Below are 23,110 nucleotides of genomic sequence, written 5' to 3'. Positions count from 1 at the left end.
ATTATTTTAAAATAAATTTAAATTATTTCTTATTGAGTCAAACTTGCTTCATTTCATCTCTCATCAAGTTTTTATGATTAATGAAAATAATATTTTAAAAAAATATATTAATTGAATCCCTTAATTATTTTCGTTAAAGTTATAAAATATTTTTCATATTATCCTTGTTATCAAAAATGTTATTTTTCATAAAAATTATTTTCAATCAAATCAAGGATATAAAAAAGTCAATTTTTCTAAAAATTTGGATCAAGAGTTAAGACTCTCAGTTATGGTTAGTCGACTCTAGCAAAGATATAGTTAACCTAACAGATAGCAGTTTATACAGACTCGATCTAACCGAGACCTTATCTTAGGTAGTCAACTCCCACTGGAACGCTAGTTGACTCTTATTTAAGTGATAATCGACTATGGGTAAGGATAATTGAGTGTCCTAGTCCAACGATCGAATTTTTTGAACGGCTTTAAGTTTCTTAAATCAGCCTATATATATCATAAGCTCGAAATGAGAAAGTAAAAGACGTAGTGTTGTTTGTACAGAAGGAATTTTATAGAAGTTTTACAGAAGAAGATGAAATTACCAGTTTGGCCCTCTAATAAATGACCAGTTTAGCCCTCTAATAAATGACCCAATGAAATCCTAATCTCTTTCACTCTCCCTCTCCCTCTCGTAGACAGTGTCGCCTCTCCGTCTCCCGACACCATCGACACCACCATTTCTCTTTCTGTGTCGCTCTCACGTTTTTGTTAATGCTAGGAAGATGTATATAATTAAGAGATGAAAATTTAGGAGAAATATGTGAGTGTTCCAACAGCCTTCCAGCATAATGTATATTGAGTCTATGACCATTACCTACAGCAACCTGTTCAAGATCATTGTAGACATAAGAGATAGAGAGATTCTTATGATCTAGTGTAATACGATGACCATTACCTAAATGCATTACATTCTTCAATTACAGTTTGCTAAATGCATCTTTCTTTGTTACAGTTTGCTACACGAAGGTTATTGACGTTTACTTCTAGTAAAATCTATGTAACCAGAAATGTAATTTTTAATGAGATTGAGTTCCCTAATTCAGAATTATTTCCTACTTCTTCACTATTATATTTTTCAGTTACTCTTCCTTCTATCACTTGTAACTTTCTTTCAAAGTTTAAAGTTCATTAATTTTCTTCTAATCTTTCTATTTCAATACCACTTTCTCAATGGTTATTTCTCCTACATCTTCTCTTACTCTTGCAAATTCTTTTCTTTGATAAACAGGGAAAGAAGGAACTGGGTCTTTGATGTCTGAGTTTGATCTCCCTATTGCTATTCCAAAAGCAATGATCAGAGGGAAGTAACTTTGAATCGTCAAGCACCAATGGCCTTGCGGTATCGATCGAAAAATGGCAGTGGCGACTCTTTTTCACGGGGAGCTTGAAGGCGATGGGAGAGCTTGAAGGCGGTGGCTATGGCGACTCTTTCACAGAGAGATAGAAAGGCAGAGGTTAGTGACGGAGACAACTGTTGCTTCTGCAGTGGCGACTCTTTCACGGGGAGCTTGAAGGCGGTGGCTATGGCAATATCAGGAGAAGAACAGTAGTGTTACCTCTCGCTGTCGGTGAAGGGGTTGTGGAGGAAGCAGCTTGAATGGTGGCTCGATTGAGAGATGAGGGGTTTGGAAAGAAGAAGGGTTTCCCTCTTTTCATTTAATCCAATTTATCATCAATATATCGCGATTCTGTTGCTTCAATTTATATCCGATATACTGCCAAATTCTCGCGATATATCTCATTCTGTAAAACTTCTATAAAATTCCTTTTGCACAAACAACACTACTCTAAAAACTTATTTGTGTGGACTGTTTGGGTGCCTAGAACTTTTAAAAAATCTAGGTGTGTAATTAATTTTCAAGGTGAATTAAAGTGAAAATTTTGGTGTGTTGGTTTAGTAAAACCTAAGAGTAGTTAGATCTTGAGAGTGGAGTAAGTATGTGAATCATCGAACCACTATAAAAATGTCTTGTAGCACTTACATTTCTCATTTATAACTCATTATGTATTTGTTATGCGTATTTTTCATATCACCTTTCATATGGGCTGGATTCGACCCAATAGGTCGGTCCAACCTCCTGAAGCCTAATGGGCTCAAGATGGAGGTCGTTAGAGCAGGATTGCAAGTCTTCAAGTCTTGAGTTCAAACCGCAGAATCAAACGAGCTCTCAGTGATGCTTTCAGCTCGCTGGTCAAACCGTTCAACTCGCATCACAAAAAGATAGCAGAATAATCGGATGCGACACCCACATATCTTATCTGAAGCAAACTAGACCCCTGATAATGCAGAATTCATTCTCGATTTTATGGAATTGATAAAGACATCTTGTCTCCATAATATTATCCTCTTATTTTGAATTTTATGAAATTTGTAAACACCCTACATTATAAAATAGGGGGTTAAAGATCATTGTATAGAAGAGAGACAAAACTAGAGAATAGTTATAGACTATGCATCATTCTGACCGAACCACGTAAAAACTTCTCTAAATGTCATTTATTGCTAGATTTCTCCTCTTTGTATTTGCGCTCATTCTCTCATTGCGGACCTACAAATCACGATCGACCAACTCCGAACGTCGACAGTTTTTTTTCTCAATCTCAAACAATTAAAGATATATATATATATATACACAAAAATAATTTCTTAAATTGAACTCTCAAGAGATTTTTTTAAATATTTAATAAAAATCTAATCAGTCAAATTCAACTAGTGGCCATTATTCAAGGGACCAACATTTGTCCAGTCAAGTCAACTGTTACCTAACAGGAGGCACATATAGAATTGGATGCACCTCCTGGATCTTGCGTTTATTCTCTTTCAATATTGAATGATAATGGATGGCTCCAATCTGGAGGGGAAAATGCCTTTTGCCTTGCCTTGCCTTGATAATATAAACTGTTTAATGGGCAGCCAACCAATTCGAATGTCACCTTGTAACCTCATAAACTCCCAGGTTCGAGAATTAATAGGTTATTAGGCCATCTACACCTACAACTATAAGACCAAGATTTTTTATTTTTTTGGCCGAAGGAATGGAATAATAAAGCAGTTGGCTTGGCCAGACAACCCTCCATGAATGGTCCAAAACCCAAGTTCTATACCCTCTTTCCCTCCCTCCTCTTGTTCCTTCCTTTTAGTCAAACCCCCGTAATTGGATTCGATTGTGTTGCCATCCCAATGTATTGGATTTCCAATACTCCTAGTTCAATTCATCTACAATATTCCTAGTTAAAATATGAGATGTAATAATATAAAGTATTTAAGTCGAAAAAGAAAGAGATCATCTATATAATTATGAACTTCTTTTGTCATTAAGAAATTCAATTCAATTAAATTTAAGATTTAAGAAGGTGCTCATGATGTCAAAAAAAAAATCTCTAACATCTTAAGATTACGTCCCGTCGTTAGCACCCCACACTAAACTCTAACAAATGATGTAGGAGATAAATCAAGAAACTTGATGGTCTTTGATTTCGATCCCGGACAACACTCTAGCCACGACAGAACATGTCCTAATATCCCTAACTATTACATTTCTTAATAATTTTCAAAATTTGGACAACTATAACCTTACAATAACAATAAAGACATAATATAGAATATAAAAGAATCTTACTAATAGTTAGTGAGACATGCTCAAATCTTTGATCCTTATACCACCCCTCATCTCCCTATCTCCAAATTTCTTAAAAATTATCTATAATTTTTCTAACTTAAGCATCAAAATCAACCTAGACAACCACTAGAGCCAAACCTACTCCAATATGGCTGATCAATCCACTAGTCCAGGCTTACAGATATATTAGTGAGTTTTGGATGTCATCAAGATCAACTAAGTGCGTCACAAAGTAAAATACATGTATTTAAATATTTTTAAATATCTATGAGATTTTACAAGAATATAAAACTTATTACTTGGATTGAAAAAAAAAAAAAAAAGAACGAAGGTAAAGGTTTGAGATTCTTTTTAAGTTTGAGAGGAAGGTGGTTAAAAAAGCCTTCTCCTACCTTAGTCTTGAAAAGAATAAAAATCAGTATTTTAAAATGCGTTAAGCGTTAGTCGAGTGCCAGACTGGGTATAGCACCTAGGAAGTCTAGGCGAATTGCTTTTTTTTTTTTTTTAAGTTTTTAATATAATTTTATATTATTTTTAAATAAATTAAAGTTAAAAAAACAAATAAAACTTATATATATATGTTTACATATATAAATATATTATTTATAAACTTATATATATACTGAAGTGATGGCTAGGGCAAAAGAAGAACAGCGGAAATAGAACTTAAGTCACTAAGGACACGTTGACAAGGATGGAGTTTGACGGCGGCAATGGCATAGCAATAAGGAGGTCACGATAGAGATGGAGGTAGCGATAAGGTACTAGCAACGTTGAGACGGCGATGGCCTTGAGCTAAAAAAGGGGAAGACGGCTAAGAGATAAGAAGAGGAGACGATGAGAGATGAGGGGTTTCAGAAATGAATAAACATCTAAAATTTGTAGTAAAAAATTAGAACTAAACTCGTGGCGGTCGCCTAGGTCAATTTTTATAACACTGATGAAAACATATTAATATTGTTAGAACAGTCATCTTCTTTTTGAAGAATGAATATGTAATAATATTGTTAAGAGGTTGGGAGGTAATAGAAGCACGATGGATGGGTAATAATCATTGAAAAAGGCAAAGTGACTTTCTTGTGTGGATACTTGATACATAAACAATTCCAGTTTTTATCATATTGAGATTCCTTTACAAACCCAACCGTCATCAACCGTCCATATAAAGATGGTTTCTTTTTAGGAATAAAGGGCTATTACTCGTAGGGATGACTCTAATTATTCTCTCGAATTACTTAATTAATTAGAGTCAAGCTAAAATCGCCTATGGACGTGCAACAAATGAGAACCAACCTAGATTATAAAAATACGATCCTCTGGTACGATATTATAGCCTTTTCAAGTCCAAAACAAATGTCCATTAAAACCCAAGTCATCCAAACTACATTAGCACAACCATTCAGCCACCTTGAACCATTTTGGTCTCTTCTAATGCCCCAGAACCCAGAATGGTCATGACTTCCTCATCGAGGACTTTCTACGGCAAGGTTTTTGCATTACGAATTCTAGGCACCTAGGGCCTTGCAGAAACATGAATTCACCCATTTAGTCTAGGACTTCAAAATCACCCAGTTTTTGCAAATTTAAGACCCATAAAAACCTGCCTTTCCCTACCTTCAAAATGACTTGATTCCAGAGCAAAAATTTTACATTCTAATTCTAGTTTTGATGTCCTAAAATCTCAGCGAGGTGAGATAGAAAAACGAACTGCACTATGCAGTGTATAACGGAAAAGGTAATGGAAACTAGCAAAGCCATTTTACCCTCATTTAACAGGGGTTGCACCGGGCAAAATTACTTTCAAGGATTGCCATTATTAAAGCACAATCCAATTGACAGTGTGAATGAATTCCCAGAGCTTAGCTTATGTGCAACAAAAACGTCAAAAACAACAGCAAGGAGCAATAACCTCAGACACCAAGAACACATAAGTCTACAACCCGAATATGAACCCGTTGAAGAGCCGCATCACAAGCTGCTTCAATCCACCTGGTTGCTAATCCTCATCTTCATCTGCAGTTATAAATTCCTATCCAATTAGAGAAGAACGAGAAAGGAAAGGGTTGCATAACCAAAAAGGTAGGACAGGTACTTTTTAACCAGGCCATTTCTACTGATTTGCATATTAGCTGCTCTCTAAGAAGCCAGAAGAAGAAAATTTAAAACCAAAGTTATAAGTTCCTAGAATTGGCAGATACACACACACACACACACTTTTTTTGCTAAGTTAGAAATGGCAGATATTAATCAAACTTCGGAAGCTCCCACAAGTTGACTGAAAAGTCTGAACTATAGAATGCATAAAATATACAATATATATTGCAACATAATCAAGCAATCTGTGCCATGACTGTAGGAAAATTAAAAAACTGGAATAGCAGTGTCAATCTTGCAGAGTTGCCTAGAAAGAATGTAATCCAGAAAAACTGGAAAGGGGGGGGGGGGGGTGAAAACTTGAAAAGCATTGAATCGGAGATGGAGAGGGAGGATGAGCTAGAAAGAGACACAAAGGCAAAATGACAGAAAAGGGGAAACAGAAAATAGAATGAAATGCCAATTTACAACTACAAGATTTAGTTAAATTGCATGTCGAAAAAAACCTGAGTACCTCTTTAAACAAACTGCCATGAGGACCTACCAAAGAATGACATTTGGCAACTTAATTTCTTATTGGAGACAAATGAAGTAACAAAGTTTCCTGTTTTCTCTTACAGTGTGCATTTGGGAACTCAAAATAATAATCAATATAACCAAAAAATTAATAGTCAACCATATATGAGCTAATCTCTCACATCTATGCTCATCACGTTTCCCTTTCTTAAAATGTTAACACCTGTTTCTTGAATTGGAAAATAGACTCTACTGCAGAACATGGCTAAAACCACCTTACAATAGAATTCCCTGGATTCAATAGAAAATAGGTCAAGTATTGCCTGGAACCAAAAGCTTCCAACAATTGATTGTCCATTGAAATATACTAAAAAAGTCTGTAACAAACTAACATGTATTCTCGCTAATATACCCTCTCTTTTTAAAAGAAAAAGGTTTAAATTTATTTGAATGAGGGTTTGTTACTAAATTCTAACTCAACTCAACTAAAACCTTTTCTCATTTAGTTTAAGCCATTATATAGATCCTCTCTCCATTCTGCTCTAGCAAGATACCATTTTTCAATTAAACTGCAACTCATGATGTATTTCTTTATATAACCAATCTAACTTTAGATTCTCTTGTAAATGATTGAAGAACCAAGAACCATAAGAAAAAATACAGAAAAATCATATTGCATATGATCCATGCCTTTTTCAGTCATTTTCATACCCATGGAAAAGTTCATCCAATAAGGGTCATTTGTGACAGATCTTCATGCAGGCAACTGGTCCACCACAGGTGAACCTCAAAAGCATTTTGACTTGTAACATTAGGGAAAGGAAAAAAAATAAAAAAAGTCCACAATGCACCAGACTTTCCACTTTGCAAGGGTTGGAGGAGGGTCATGAATGTACACAGCTTTCCCTTGTTTTTTTTTTCCCCCAAGATACTGTTTCCGCATCTTGAACTTGTAGCCTTCAGTTTGCAAAGGAACAAACTTATTGTTGCTACCAAGGCTTGTCCTCATTTGACTTGTAGTGTGATTCTAAATAAATTCCTTTTTTTTTCCTTTGGTGGGTATTCTAAGTAAACATTTGTTATTTTAAAATTAATTAAAACTAACTTTGGTCAAACTTAGCTATTTTTAACTGTTTACAGTCGTCTCTCCCGCAACTTTGAGTAATAAACAAACAACAGGAAGAGAGCAAGATTTTAGCTGAAAAAGCTGTGATCTTCTCTCCTCTTTATTGAGTGTGCATCACACATACAAGATGTCATGAACCTAGAACTTAAGGCTTTTTACATTGAGGGGTAGTTATAGCTGTAAGGGGGTAGTACCTAGCTGTAACCATTACAGGTTGTACTTGGAGAATGGGTAACCGCTTTTGGCACCAAGCTCTTGCCGTGGATCAGTATATAAAAGCTGACCCAGCTATTTTTCAAGGCATCGAATACAATTGAAGAATTTCTGGTTTTCCCGCCTCTCTCTCTCTCTCTCTCTCCCGATCTTTCCTCCCCCAATTCTCTATTCTTCCCTCTCTTTTCTCTCACTCTCCCGCCCAATTCTCATCCAAATCGGCTGAGAATTCTCTATCCAATCTAGGATCTAACATTCTACTATTAGAGTAAGTTCCCGGCCAACGATCTCTCAAGCGATCACACCACCAATGACCGATGACACTCGAATGAAGCAAATGGAATCTCAGTTGCAACAGGTGATGACAACGATGGCGAAGATACAGACTCGTAAAGGATCCATGGAGGAGACGATGGGAATGATGGTGGATAAGAAGATAGACGCTATAGTGAGGATTAGTGTGAGGAGTTCCATAAAAAGGTTGGGACTCATGAAATGTGACATCAAGAGAGACATAGGTGCGTCGAATAGAAAGATCATAACATTTGTAACCTTTTTTGGTAGAAGAATAACCAACAAAGATGCACTTTTGTGCCCTAGGGTCCAATTTAGATCTATGAGTCTTGTGAATATGCACAAAAGCAACACAGCCAAGTACTTTTGGGGACAGATTTCTAGTAGACACAAGGTTTGAAAATGGTTGAACGGAGTATGTATGAGACTGAGATTGGCTAGGACTTCAGAAGGAAGAATATTTATGAGATAAGTAACTGTTAGAACTGCTTTCCCCATAAGAATCTTGGAGCATTAGACTAAAAAAGAAGTGCTCAAGTGACTTCTAAGAGACTACGGTTTTTTCATTCAATCACCCCATTTTGCTATGAGGTTTCAACACAAGAAGATTCATGCACAATACCATCCTTGATGAGAAAGGAAGAGAGAGTTTGATTGAAATAATCATGGGCATTTTCTGAGCAAAACCTTCTTATTCTTGCTCTAAACTGAGTAAAAATCATTTTTTTGAAATTGAGGAAGCAATGAACTAACCTCAGATTTGTCTTTCATAAAAAACAACCAAATAATCCTAGTGCACTCATCAATAAAAGTAACAAACCACCTAGCCCCATGAATATCAAAAATCTTTGCAGGCCCCCAAATATCAAAATGTATCAAGGTAAAAGGCTGATTGCATTTTATTGAAGTGATAGGAAATGAGGTACGACAATGTTTAGTAAATTGACACACTTCACATTGAAAATCTGACATAACTAGACCATTAAACAATAATGGATACATATGTTTTAGGAGAGGGAAAGGAGGATGACCAAGACAAAGATGATGTGCCCAGATCATTTGTTTATTAGCTGTGGCTACAAGAGCTTGGGAGAAATGAGACTGGGTTCCCTTTATTTGACCGTTCTCCAAATTCTCAAGGTAGTACAACCCGTCACACTTTCTAACAAATCCAATCATCTTCCCCAAGACTTGATGCTGAAACACACAATGAGAGTCGAAGAATGTTAGTTTGCAATGAAGGTCTTTAGTGATTTTTTGGACAGAGATCAGATTAGTCGAAAGATGAGGGATATGAAGGACATTGGTAAGAGTTATAAAAGGGGTAAGATGTAGACTTCCTTATCCAACAATAGCAGTAGGAGAGCCATCAACTATTGTAATTTTCTGGTGTCCTTGGGTTGGTTTATATAAATCAAAGAGAGAGATATCATAAGTCATATGATAGTAGCCCCAGAATTTACAACCCATGTACCTATTTTAGTATGTGATGCTTTAAAATAGTCAATCATAAGACACATACCACTTTTGGCAATAGAACAAGAACCTGTAGATTTGTCGAGAGATTCAAGGAGACATTTCAATCTTTCAATATCTTCTTTGTTGAATTCTGTGGATTCCTCCTTGTCTGGCTGAGGAGTGTTAATTAGTGACTACTCTTTGCTGGCCACATTAGCTTGGCTGCTCCCTTGGCCCTTGAATCCTCCTATTTGTGCCAAAACTTGGGCTTTTCCATGTAGTTCAAAGCAGTTTTCTGCGAGGTTTGCTGCAGTGGGTGCACCACAGTCCATCTTTGCTGGACTGTTTTCTTGCTTCTGCTGGCCTCCAAATTACTTTATTCCCTCCTTCACCCGGTCAACGAGTGACCATTGTTGCAGCCTCTTGTATACGAAGTTCCAACATAACCCCTCATCGACTCTCTTTAGCACGAACAATTGAAAAACATTCACAAAGAATTGGTATAGGAACCTTACCAAGGATTTGAACTCTGATCCGATCATACTCAGAATTCAAATACTCGATCATTTTTCAGCAACCCTTGAACCACTTGAATATCATGGCCACATTCCAGTTTCAGATCTCAGTTGTGGTCGATTTCAAGCCAAAATCCATTCATCTAATTGTAATATTAGGTGACAGACGTGCCCCCTTGTTGAGTAAACTTACTTGTTTTTTCAGCTCATAGATCAAAGCTGCATCCTTCTTTTTGGAGTAAGTCTACTACAGATTCTCCCATATTTCTTTTGCAGTGGTAAGGAACATCAAGGTTTTACTAATCTCTGGTTTCATGGAGTTCCATAACCAAAACATAATCACTGCATCTTCTTCATCTCATGCCTTGAATCCTTGATCTGTTTCTTTTGGACCGGGATCAATAAGATGGCCTATCTTTCCACTTCCTTTGAGAAAAGTCCGAACTACCTGACTCCACTGCAGGTAGTTGGTTCCATCAAGCCGGTATAGAGGATTTACATTCTGGAAATCGCTTCCAGTTCCTGCTGCAATAGTAGTGTTAGGTGCAGCCAATATCTCCCCCATAGTAGTTGAGATAGAATCTTGAGAAGTAGTTGACATATTGTGATGGAAAAAAAAAAATGTAGAATGATTAGGGAAGGCTGCAATGAAGGCAGAACAGCAAGGTGGCAATGAAGGTCTTAAAGACAAAGAAGGCTGGAAACGAGAGAAGCAATGAAGGCTGGAAAAAAAATCCCTAGAAAGATGGTTCTGATACCATGTAAGAATAGTAGCAAGCAAAGACTCCTTGCCCCTTTGGTTTATTCTATATTTATAATCTCATAAATTACAGCTTAGGAATCTTAAACAAAAGGAAAAAAATACAAAAATCATCCTAATTACAACTCATATACACAAAAGTCATCTTGATTGCCTCCATACAATCTGCCATTTACAGCTGTAACAGCTGTCTGCTTGACTTATCCCTTGATTGTAATATTTCCAACACCTTCTATTTCCCTTTTTTATTCTAACAAGGAGAAATCAGAATGATAGAATTGAAGAAGGGAGAGAAAACAGCAGAAAAGGGAGGGAGAGTTAGAGAGAACAGAGAGAGGGATAGAGAGAATTAGAGGGAAAGGGAATTCAATTTCATTTCACATTATATTCCATCCTCTTACAAGTAGTCTTTTTATCGGCATAGCTAGCTGCTAACTAAATTCCCAACGGCATCCATGTGCTCCTAACAAATTGCAAAATATCTCCTAATAAACTATTATAACCCTATTACAATAATGCTCCTCTATTGCTCCTAGGGTCATGACACCAATATGCCCGAGTTTAATTGAATATGGAAAAAAACTGGGGTCCGAATCCTAGGATGGAGGCTGAGTTAATTGATTGGGATAACCATTCATGGAAGCTGGATTTACTAAGGAAAACTTTTGATCTAAGATTCTAAAGTATGTTAATTAGATCCTTAAAATAAAAAGTCCCACTGTCTAAGAGGGGATTCACGGTATTAACTAGTAGGTCCCATAAGCTTTTATGGCCTTTCCTGTAGAGGTTTATTATCACTCAGTCATACAGCATGATAGACAGCTATGCACTTTTCTAAGTTCCAAGTATTTGAAGAAATTATGGACCTTAAGACACAACAAATAGAAAATAGTAATATGAAATGCTGTTGCTGATGCCATCAACTAACATAACTTTGTCGGCAACTAACATAACTTTGTCAGCAAGAATGCCATTTAGAAATTTGGACTGTTGCTACAGTGGTAACAAGGAGACGTCATCTCTTCTTCTGTTTTGGTTATCCCTTGTGGCCAAGGCTATCTAAGTTGCAATGTGGGGCATTTGTACAGAGTTTTGTAATGAAAGGACTACTCAGAATGTTTTGAGCTTTTGCTAAATCCCCATAGGCATAACTTGAATAAGACTCCAGAAAATCACACATAATTTGCTCTGTTCAGTGGTGATGCATAGAATTTGGAGATGGAGATATCATAGAGAGAGTTTTAAGTTGTCTTTACTGAAGTTAATGGAATGCTTGATAAAATACGGGTAACATGGAGTGAGCACTTGTACCAGTATCTCCACTGCAGACTGTTAAGTAATGGCAGAATCTCCTCTTCAGAGCAACATTGGCATTCACCTCAAAGAGACTGCATCAAAATAAATTTAAATGCTACTTTCTAGGGTGGAAGAATGATAGAAGGAGTGGTTGCAAATTATTCTGTATGGGGCTACAATTGCAATGGGGCTGCTTATATTGCAGTGTTTTACCTAGGTGTTTGGATTGAAACTGTGATATTTTTTAAGGGGATGCATGAGTTCTGGATTCTTCTATTAATAACCCTGGAAGAATCGTGCTCCAATCAGCTAAAAATATTTTTCTGGATATTTATTATGTTCAGGAAATCTAAAATAATGGCAAGTCTGTACGTGTACCCAAGTGCACCAATGGTGGAACACATGAGTTGGCTAGATGGACTTTAGGAACATCAATCATTGTTCATCAATGAGAAGATGAGCTGCCTAATGAAGTAAGAGTGCGTTTGATTGCAAACATAGAATTTGGGTGGAAAAAAAATATTTTCTAGACAATTGAATTGCTTAGAATTAAATTCCAGGAAAAATGTCAATTGAAGATGTTTGATTGACTTAAATTTTTACCTAGAAATTATTATATTTTTCCAATTTTGGTGTTTGATTTTCATACATATAGATACATATATACGTGTGTATATATATATATATATAAATATGGTTGCATGTCGAATGGTGGTTTGATGTTAACGGTGATGAGGAAGAAGTCAGAAATGTTGACTCCAGCGAGGGTGACGCTATGCGAGTACAAATCGAAGGGGAATCGAAAGAAGGTCGAATCGAAGCTCAAATTCAACGAAGACAAAGGGGAAGGGCCGACGGCAATGGCATGCCGTCATTGGCTGCCGCCGTCACTAGCTGCTGCTGTCGAGCTTCCCCTGTCACCATCGTCGTTCACCCCTCGGCCGCTGTCTCTCGCTCGCCCTCTCTCTTGCTTAGACCGCTAGCCGAGCTTCCCCTCATCCTCGCGACCATCGGTCGCACTTCTCCTCTTCCTCATGACCATAGGCCACTCTTCTTCTCCTCTGCCAGATCGAGGCTTCGAATGATTTGCAAAGGGGAAGACTTGGGTGATTTTCCATTTCCCTGGAAAATCTATTCTATCAATCTTTTCCAGCAAAAGTGGGAAATGGGCATCACATGACTAAAGAGAGAAAATAATTTACCTGAAAATTTTGGCCAATCAAACACCTCCAAGGCTAGAATTTTGGTGGAAATTGGTCATTTTCACGGAAAATGTGTGTAATCAAACACACCCTAAGAGATGTTAAGAAGTTGTCGAATCCTTAATCCGACAAGAGAATTCTCCTATATTTAGAGAAGAACTTGGCAGGAAAAATAGGAGAGGGAAGGGAAATTCAGAGAAATTGGGGAAGGAGACAGAGAGGGGTTTGGAAAAGGCAATTCAATTGTAATTTCATGCCTCTCAAGTGGGCTGGGACCAAGTTTTTATACTCGTCCATCCTCACAGGAAGCTGGCGCCAAAAATGGTTGCCACTCCCAAATTCAAAATGAAATGTGTAACTGCCTTACAATGGTTACAGCCGTTATAGTTCTATTTTCCCTTTCATTACAGTTATACCCTTAGGTACACAACAATTCCCTCCTCCTTAAGCTAATTCTTGTCCCCAAGATTGGAAAGCAGACTAGCCGCACTAGGGAATTGCTGGAGGAGATCCAACAAGTACTCCCAAGTGTTATTATCGTGGTGCCGTGTGGACCATTGTACCAACACTTGAATTAGGGACACTCCTTGCTAATAGGTCACTCTTCTGTCAAGGATGGCTACTGGTGTGGTTGGCTGTTCTTCTTCTCCGTGGAAGGGTGGAAGAGCTCGACTGATCGCTTGAGTTCCTGTTGATTTCTTCAAGAGGGACACATGGAACACCAGATGAATTTGCATCCCTTCCGGTAGTTGCAGCTTGTAAGCTACTGGTCCCACTCTTTCGATGATTGGGTAAGGGCCATAGAATCTTGGGCTGAGTTTAGTGATTGGCTACTTGGAGAGGGACTTCAAATGGGGTTGGCTCAGCTTGAGGTACACTTCCTCCCCTTCTTCGAGCTTTCTTTCACTCCTCTTCTTGTCTGCCCACTGTTTCATTTTGTTTTGGGCCTTGGCCAACTCTATTTTTAGGACTTGCAGAGTTTGTTACCTTTACTGTAAATAGGCATCCTCATTTGCTACTGATGTTCGCTCCCCGATAGTTAGTAGGATGTTAGGCTTGTACCCATACAACGCTTCAAAAGGGGTTATGTTAATAGAACAGTGGTGGATAGAGTTGTACCACCACTGGGCCAAAGATAACCATTTATGCCATTCCCTCCATTGCACAAAGCAAAAACACCTCAAATATGTCTCTAGGCACTAGTTTACTCTTTCAAAAACACCTCACGTAGTTCGGCCCCATTAATTTGGCCATGCCCTTTGTAAATTTGTGTGCAACCTTTGTTGCAGGAGGAATTTGAGGCTCTCATGACCAGTCTTAATAACGAACTGTCTCCCCTCTAAGTAGTGTCTCCATTTGTCTACTGCCATAAGCACGGGCAATAACTCCTTGTCATAAGTGCTGAGGCCTTGATGCCTTGGGGCCAATGTCTGACTAAAGGCGGCTAAGGGCCTGCCATCTTGTGTCAATACAACCCCCACTCCTATTCCACTGCCATCCATCTCCAATACAAATGGCTTACTAAAGTTAGGCAATCCTAACATCGGTACCTCTCCCATGGATTGTGTTAACTAAACAAATGCTGCCTCCGCTTTGTCACTCCATCTAAACCCATCCTTCTTTAACAATTCGATCAGGGGTTTGCTAATCATCTCATAATTCCTCACAAAGCGCCTGTAGTAGCCGACCAACCCCAAAAATCCCCTTAGAGCCCTAACATTCACTAGTCTAGGCCAATTGATCATGGCCTCTACTTTCTTAGTATCCGTGCTAACTCCAGCACTAGAGAGGACATGCTCGAGGTATTCCACCTGTGTTTGGGCAAAGACACATTTGGACCTCTTGATACACGATTGAATCGTAGGATTTGGATTGCAGTCCTAAGGTGTTCGGAAAAAGTAGGGGTGTAAATCAGAATGTCATCAAAAAACACCAGCACAAATTTTCTGAGACAAGGTTCAAAGATATGGTTCATTAGGGCTTGGAATGTGACTGGTGCATTGGTTAATCCAAATGGCATTACAGTGAATTCATAATATCCATAGTGGGTTTTAAAGGTTGTCTTGGGTATATCAGCTAGGTTCATCCGAATTTGGTGATAGCCGAACCTTAAGTCTAGCTTGGAGAACACTGAGACATGGCTTAGTTCATCTAAAAGGTCCTCGATAATCAGAATTGGGAATTTGTCTTTAATTGTGATAAGAGTTCAACTGGTAGTAATCAATACAAAATCACTAGGTCCCATCCTTCTTTTTAACTAGAAGGACAGGGGAAGCAAAAGGGTTTCTACTGGGACGAATGATAGAGTGGTCCAACATTTCCTTGACTAATTTTTCAATTTCAATTTTGAGTTTGGGAGGATATCTATAGGATCAGACATTTATGGGTTCTGCATTTGGTTGTAAAGGAATAAAGTGATCAAAGGGTCTTTCAGGGGGAAGGTTCTTAGGTTCTACAAATAGGTCCTAAAATTCAATCAATAGTGCATCTAAGGAGGTTAATTTGTGTACCTTCCACTGGTTTGTAGTCTGATTGTTGGTTGCCATCATACACTGCCGTGTGATGGGATCCTCACAAGAAATTGATAAAATCTCACAATCAACGTTAAGAATCTCCGATTACAAGCTAAGAATAGGGGAAAAAAAAAACAATATATGCCTATCCGAGAGGGCCCTCTCTTCCAAAACTTCTTCAGAATTCTCTAGCTACTTGTCTTCACTTTTTCATTTGTTTTTATACCTCCTCGACTCCTCCGCAGTCCGTTGCAACCATGTGGGTTGTTATTCTCCCCTAACCGAATTTGACCCTTCTGCCCACATGTCCTATTCCTTGGCTGCCCCTGCCTCTCCCTTCTTTTTCTTTTTTAACGCCTCTGGTAAAACTTACAAATCAAGGGCTCTAACATTACTCCCACTCACGAGATTCACCTTGTTCTCAAGGTGAAACTCAGGAAATTGATGCAATAACGAATTGTACGGTTCTCAAGTGGCCGCCTGGGGGGGAGGGGGGGAACCACTTCCATTGAATAAGAATGTCAAGGCTCTTCAAGTTATTTCCCATGCTCGACTTTACCCCCAGTAGGAATTCTGGTTTCAGCTTTGTAGTTAGCTGGTCAGGGATAGTGGTTGCCTCTTACACTGCTCCGCCTTTCGGAGCTGGAAGATGCGAATTACGGGGTGAATTGCACCAGAGGGTGGTAGAGACCGCTTGTACGCCAACCTCCCAGTCCTTTCCTCCACCTTGTCACGAACAATAAGTTTCTCCTCTAGGTTGAGAATCTGGTCAACCTCAACAACCAAGGCCATCAAACGGCATCTCTTTTTAACTTTAGAGAAGAGATGGTCTTGTTCATAAACTGGTAGTGTATCTGGTGAGTCTATTAGCCCCATAATCATGATCCACACCTTCAAGTTTCTTAGAGCAACAACCAATCCTCCATAGATAACTTTCATATCCATAACATTCCTAACAGATGACCTATTTCTCCCTATTCCAGTCAAAAATGATTTAATCACTACTCGTTTCTGGGGCTAATAGTCCGCAATGAAATCTTCAGGGGCTGCTTTGCCATAGACTCCAAACTGAGAACTCAACAACTAGTACGGTGGTTGTCCCACCTGTGCTGGCCACTGTTCTGGCCATTTTAGATCCTTGTTCTATTTCAACAACAAGAATTCTGTGCATGCATGCTTGCAGTGGCACATTCCAAGCTGCATTAGGGTCATTAGATTCTTGACAGACAGGAGGCTCATTTTGTGCTCTTTCTTCATAACACTCATTTTTAGTAGGTTTTTTATTTACAACAATTTGCATTCCAATCACTGTATCCCTGGTTATTGATACAACTTCCCAGCACCTTGATTTTGTCAGTTGTTTCATAGCTTGCCAAATCATAACCTCATCATGAAGTTCGACCAAATTCCCATCATTATTTAAGATCTTTGGATCTATACTATTAGGCTCCACAACAGAGTGCAAATTGAGCCCTTAACTTCTAGAAACATGCTGCCCTTCCACCATCATAACATGCTTGGACGAGGCACCCACCCCCTCATGATGGTAAGAATACATGGGGGGGGCCTCCATTATCAACCAACCCCATGTGAAATCTCTAAAAAATCGGGCTAAGAATCAAACTAGCTTCCCAGACAACATGGACCGTTGATGGCGCCCCAATCATCAATAAGATGCTTTCCTTGGATGTCACCGAATCGGCAATCCTTGGCATTTTAAACGGACCGATCGTCGGCTGCCCTTCTGCCTCGCCGGTGAACTCCCCAACACCATCGTCATCGGCAGCCATTCTGCCTCGCGACACCATGTTCTGCTCAACCGCCAATCCCCCTTCAATATGCCAAGGGACCCTACAATGTGCGCAATGGACAACATCAAAGACTCTACCCAAAAACTGAAGTCTCTTAATGCCCATTATTGCTGATATAGCGGGCATTCCGGAGGCTAGTCTCCCAACTCGTCCTTGTTCTTCCTCTCTCGTTCCTGCTCTTCCCACCTCGTTCTCATCCAAGTGAACTGTTCCAGCAAGCTCACTACATTCTTCTCCACCGATTGAACCTCACCCCTCAAGGCCTTAACTCCCCGTTGCATGCCTTCCATCCTCCCTTCCAATTCACCTACTTAGTCCGCCAGGTTCACCATTAGGATCGGTGATGCTCTGATACCAAATTAATAGGATCCTCACAAGAAATTGATAAAATCTCACAATCAATGTTAAGAATCTCCGATTACAAGTTAAGAACAGGAAAAAAACACACACACACAATATAGGCCTATTCGAGAGAGCCTTCTCTCCCAAAACTTCTTCAGAATTCTCTAGCTACTTCTCTCTCCTTTTTCACCTGTTTTTATACCCCCTCAACTCCTCCTCAGTCCGTTGCAACCATGTGGGTTGTTATTCTCCCCAACCGAATTTGACCCTTCTGCCCTCGTGTCCTATTCCTTGGCTACCCCTGCCTCTCCCATCTTTTTCTTTTTTAACGCCTCTGGTAAAACTTACGAATCAGGGGCTCTAACACCGTGTTGATCCCCTTGTTCCTTTGACTCCTCCTTCGCCTCAATAGAAAATAAGTGGGCCACTTGGGTGAGTTTGTATCTGAGCAGCTTCTTAAGCCAATTACCTTGATCATCTTGCAGGTACCTGATTCAACATTCCCTTGTAGGGTTACTCTCTTCCCATCCTTTGCCAGCGTGACTTCCATCTTGTTAAAGTCGAAACTAATAAGACTTATTCCTTTCATCCAGTCAACCCCCAACATGATCTGGCATCCTCCTAGTTTAAGCAACCTCAAAGGTTTCCCTCTGCACGGTCCAGCAGAACCCAAACATGATGACTTGCTCATCACGTTACTATCGTTAGCTACTGTCACCAATAGGAGCTATGTATAAGAGAGTTTAGCAGCTCAATTTCTTGGTTGTACCTTCGTCAATGAAACTGTGGGTGGTCCCACTATCAATCAAGACCACGAGAGTACCTTTTGGAACCTACCCCTCCACCTTAATGATTTTGCTACTAGCAACTCCCTCAATAGCATGCAATGAATTGGCTTCGTTATCCTTTTCTTCCCATTCACTCCTTTCTGCCACAATTTCCTCATTCGTCCCTTCATCTATTTCTCCCCCTTCCAATAGGAGTAATTGCCTCCTACATTGATGCCCTGGGATGTACTTGTCCCTACACTTATAGCACATACCTGGTGGTGTCCGTTGATCCATCGTTCTTCCCCCTTGCTGCCCCACCAGAGCAGGAGGTGGCAAGGCCTGAGTCGAGGCCCTACTCTCGATCTACATGTCTCCTTCCCTTGCACCTTTCCCTGAAAGGGTGATAGGCCATAGCTTCTTCCCTTGCCCTGATTCCTCTGCTTCCTCATCAAGGCTTCCACATTCATCTCCCGAAGAAATGCACTTTCCACTACTTCTTGCACTGTCCTGGGCCTTATCATTTTCATTGCCAATCTAATCTCCTCACTCAAGCCGCCTACAAAACTTGACACAAAGTATTTTTCGGTCATATAAGGATTTCTGGCGATCATAAGAGACTTTAGTTCCTTGAATTTGAGCTGGTACTCTTGCACCGACCTCTGTTGCTTCATCTTGTTAAATTCTTCCACTATGTCCATAGTTCTCTTCTCGCCAAATCTTTCGCACAGACCATTAACAAAATCATCCCAATTGTACTCACTCCTCACCCTTGACCACCCTTGGAACCATATGTCTCCTACATCGTTTAGGTAGGCCATTGCCAAATTCACTCTCTGTTCATCCATCACGTGATGAATGCCAAACAACTTCTCACACCTTCAAATCCACCAACGTGGCTTCGACTCATCAAACACCAGCAACTCCAACTTAGGGATCGAAAAATTTGAGTGAGTCGAATTTACCTGGATATTCGGCCTCCTCTCCACCCCATTTTCTCCAACCACGGCCAGATCGATCTCTACTTCTGATGATCCTACCACCCTCTGGCTATTGCCAACCCCTAGTAGAATCGGATCCATTCTCTCTCGTGGAGGAAAATCTAGGGATATCCTCACCTACACTTGACTAGAGAACATGAGCATAAATTGTTGTATCTGCTCACGCAACATATTGCTCTGTTTATTTCATCTCCTCTCTGATATAATTACACATATCGCTGCACAACCGATCCAAGGTCTCCTCCAGCTTCTTATCAACAATCATTCTGATCGTATCCTCCATGGATCCCACTCGCGTTTGCACATCCATCACCGTGGTCGTCACCAGTTGGAGTTGCATTTCCATTTGCTTCTTGTGAGTGTCGTCCACCATTGCTAGAATTCACTGAAGTTCTTACGCCAGGAACGATGCTCTGATACCAATTTGTCGAATCCCTGATCCGACAAGGATAATTCTCCTATATTTAGAGGAGAACTTTGGGGGGGGGGGGGGAATAGGAGAGGGAAGGGAAATTTAGAGAAATTGGGGAAGGATCATAAAGAGAGAGAGAGGGAAGTTTGGAAAAGGCAATTCAGTTGTAATTTCATGCCTCTCAAGTGGGCTGGGGTCGAGTTTTTATACTCGTCCATGAAGCTGGCGCCATAAACGATTGCCACTCCCAATTTCAAAATGAAATGTGTAACTGCCTTACAATAGTTACAACCATTATAGTTCTACTTTCCCTTTTATTACAATTATACCCTTAGGTACACAACAGTAGTATTTTGTTCAATCCTTGGCTAGTTAGGTTCCTTTTTTTTTTTCCCCTATTCGTTTATAATTGATTGTTATTTCTTTTTGTATTGTGGCGGTTTGAATCTTCATGAAATTCATTTAGCACAAAAAAAGAAAAAAAATGGAACTCTCAACATCATGAGAAGACCATATTTTCCTTTCCCTTCATAAGCAGTAAAACAACCTGTCTACGACCCATAAACTTCCAGCCCCTTTAACACCGAATTCTATGGACAAAAGCGACTCCATCTGGTGTCAATGGAATAATATGATAATTAAGAAACTTAATTGCCTATTTATCCTGTTGGAGGGCTAACGACTTCTCAGCACATGCAACTCAAACCAACACCCATGTGAAAGTCCAATCAACAAAAAGGATGATGAACGTTATAATAAATCCACAAACAAGATAAACCCGGGGTAAGAAACAACCCATAAAGATAAGAATCATCAAGCAAGAGAGATTTGAGAAAATAAAAATGAAGCAAAGGAAAAAAATAGAACACAAACCAAAGTAACGGCGCTGGTTGGCGGCCTTAGCCTTGTCAAGCATCTTGTCAAGGTCTTCCTGAAGCTTAGCGTCCCACTTCACCAGCTGGTTTACAAACACCGCCCCCAATCCCATACCAAGAACATGCTCCCACGGATCTGAATAAGAAAACCGTCAATTCGATATGAGATTGGGGAATTGAATCGAAGCAAAAATAGAGGACTAGGAAATGGGAACATTGGTCTTACGCCTCATTAAGGGCAGTTTGCGGAGGGAATTGGAGTAAATCTGGGTTCCCAATCCCAGTAAAGCTCCGATCACGCTCGCAGTCGCCGGCATCTCTCTCTCTCTCTCTCTCTCTCTCTCTTTCTCTGCGTTCAGTGCATTGGGTTTAGGGCTGGAACCAAACTGTAGCAATGGTTAATTTTCTTTCTAGTACGTAAATGGAGAAGGTACTTTACAAAAACGACGTCGACTTTTGGCACCCGATTGGGTTAAAAATTAAGGTAAATTACATAATAAAATACCAACTTTTTAATATTATAAGATCCTATCAATAAAAGGAGTTCTCCCAATACTCTTTATATATTTTGCTCGAAAAATACAAATAATTTTTATTAATAAAATTTAAAATCATAACCTTCAAGTTTTAATATATTCAAATTTATCATCACACTATATCTACTCTTTATTTAAATAAATTCGACCTAAAAATATAAAGAATAAATTACAACTCTAATTATTATCTAATAATCTTTATTTAAAATATTTTATTTTTTAATTTATACATTAATATGTGTCACACCCCTAATTTTCAATAGATATATATTTAACTGCTTATTTGTATCAATTTTATAGGACAATTAACTTATTAAAATGTTGACTTATTTTGCATGTGTCAATAGCAGTATGCACTCTATATCATTTTTTAACTTAAAACATTTTCTTAAAATAGCTCACTACCATTCACGTGTTTTATGTAATCCTTATTGAAACTCTACTAATTTAATTATTTTTCCCACAATTATATTATTTGATTTTAATAATAAATTAAATAATAAAACGGGATAAATTTAATTATAGCATGTTATTGCTTATTAACGATTATGTGTACCTAAATCAATGTCCAGTCAATTAAGTCTAATAAGAGAGGTAGAAATAAATTTTGAGAAAAACTCAGTATAAGAATACATATAGAGATGGTAATTGTAATAGAAATCGTGGGAATCGAACTGAAATCGAATTGGTCAACGTGGTTAAAAATCGTTTAACTGAGTAATGGTTTGGTTTGAGAAAAAATCAAACACTGTTTCAATGGGTATGATTTGGTTATGATTTTTATTAAATTCAAATAAAAACCCGAATTAAAACTAAACCGAATGTGTGAGTAATCGAACCGAACCGAATATACGCACATATAATATATATTTATTTATTTAATATATTATATATACACATAATATATATTGACTAATGTATTTTTTTATAAGTATTTTAACTAATGCATTACAAGTATATAAAATATTTAACATTTATAAAGTAATTAACAAATAAAAACAAAACTTAATCTTAAATTATTTTATTTTTATCAATCAAATAATTATTGAAAAAAAATTAATTAAATATTTAAAAATTAAAACCTGGTTAGATATTATGGATCAAACTAAAAAAATTATAGTTAAAACCGAAACCGAATGGTTTGGTTATAGTTTTTAATTTTTAAAACCAATGGATAATGGTTTGGTTTTAGTTTTATTAGCTTAAGTTTGGTTTGATTATAGTTTTAGCAAAAATCAAAACTAAACCAAATCATTGCCAACCTTAAATACATATGTCTAATGAATACATAGTAATCAAATCATAAAAGACAAGATAAAACATTAAAAATAAAATATAAGAATAAAAGTTTTATGTAGACCCTGAAAAGGTTTCAGGAGACCCTCTCGACTGAGGGGATGAGTTTTTCGTAAGATATTTTCAAAATTAAAAGTGCAAATAGATATCTCTAAAAATCCTTATGAGAATTATGCAAAGTATAAACTCTATTCATATAATTTCAAATCATGGTCAATTTTGAAATATTAAAAATGGTTATCAATAATTACTCAATACCTTTATAAATAGATAAATTATAATTTCACAAAGTAAATCACTTTTATAAAAAAAAAAATGCTAACTCTTCTGAATACAAGGGATCTAAATTAAGTATTAAAATATTTATACAAAAAATGTCTTATGCCATCTAATCATTTTATTTCTTACAGAATTCTGACGAATT

General features: G+C 38.2%; 1 protein-coding gene across 1 annotated transcript; it reads right to left on the bottom strand.

The window, feature by feature from the left end:
- Window positions 1-5,453: 5,453 nt before the first annotated feature.
- Window positions 5,454-21,244, bottom strand: LOC127807893 (uncharacterized). Its single transcript, XM_052346089.1, has 3 exons — window positions 21,081-21,244; window positions 20,853-20,990; window positions 5,454-5,672 (listed from the first exon to the last, which is right to left on the bottom strand). Exons 1-3 carry the CDS (start codon window positions 21,169-21,171, stop codon window positions 5,656-5,658), a joined length of 246 nt encoding a protein of 81 aa, XP_052202049.1. The 5' UTR covers window positions 21,172-21,244; the 3' UTR covers window positions 5,454-5,655.
- Between the last annotated feature and the right edge of the window lie 1,866 nt (window positions 21,245-23,110).

This window comes from Diospyros lotus, chromosome 8, assembly GCF_014633365.1.
Source record: "Diospyros lotus cultivar Yz01 chromosome 8, ASM1463336v1, whole genome shotgun sequence".
In the NCBI taxonomy this organism is placed as follows: domain Eukaryota; kingdom Viridiplantae; phylum Streptophyta; class Magnoliopsida; order Ericales; family Ebenaceae; genus Diospyros; species Diospyros lotus.
This window is presented reverse-complemented; position numbering and strand designations above follow the sequence as displayed.

What these genes read in the sequence shown, in the direction of transcription:
- LOC127807893 (XM_052346089.1), bottom strand. Translation starts at nt 21,171, where the DNA reads ATGCCGGCGACTGCGAGCGTGATCGGAGCTTTACTGGGATTGGGAACC. An exon ending in CAAACTGCCCTTAATGAGGC is followed by an intron (nt 20,991 to 21,080) that starts GTAAGACCAATG and finishes TTTCTTATTCAG; the next exon opens with ATCCGTGGGAGCATGTTCTT.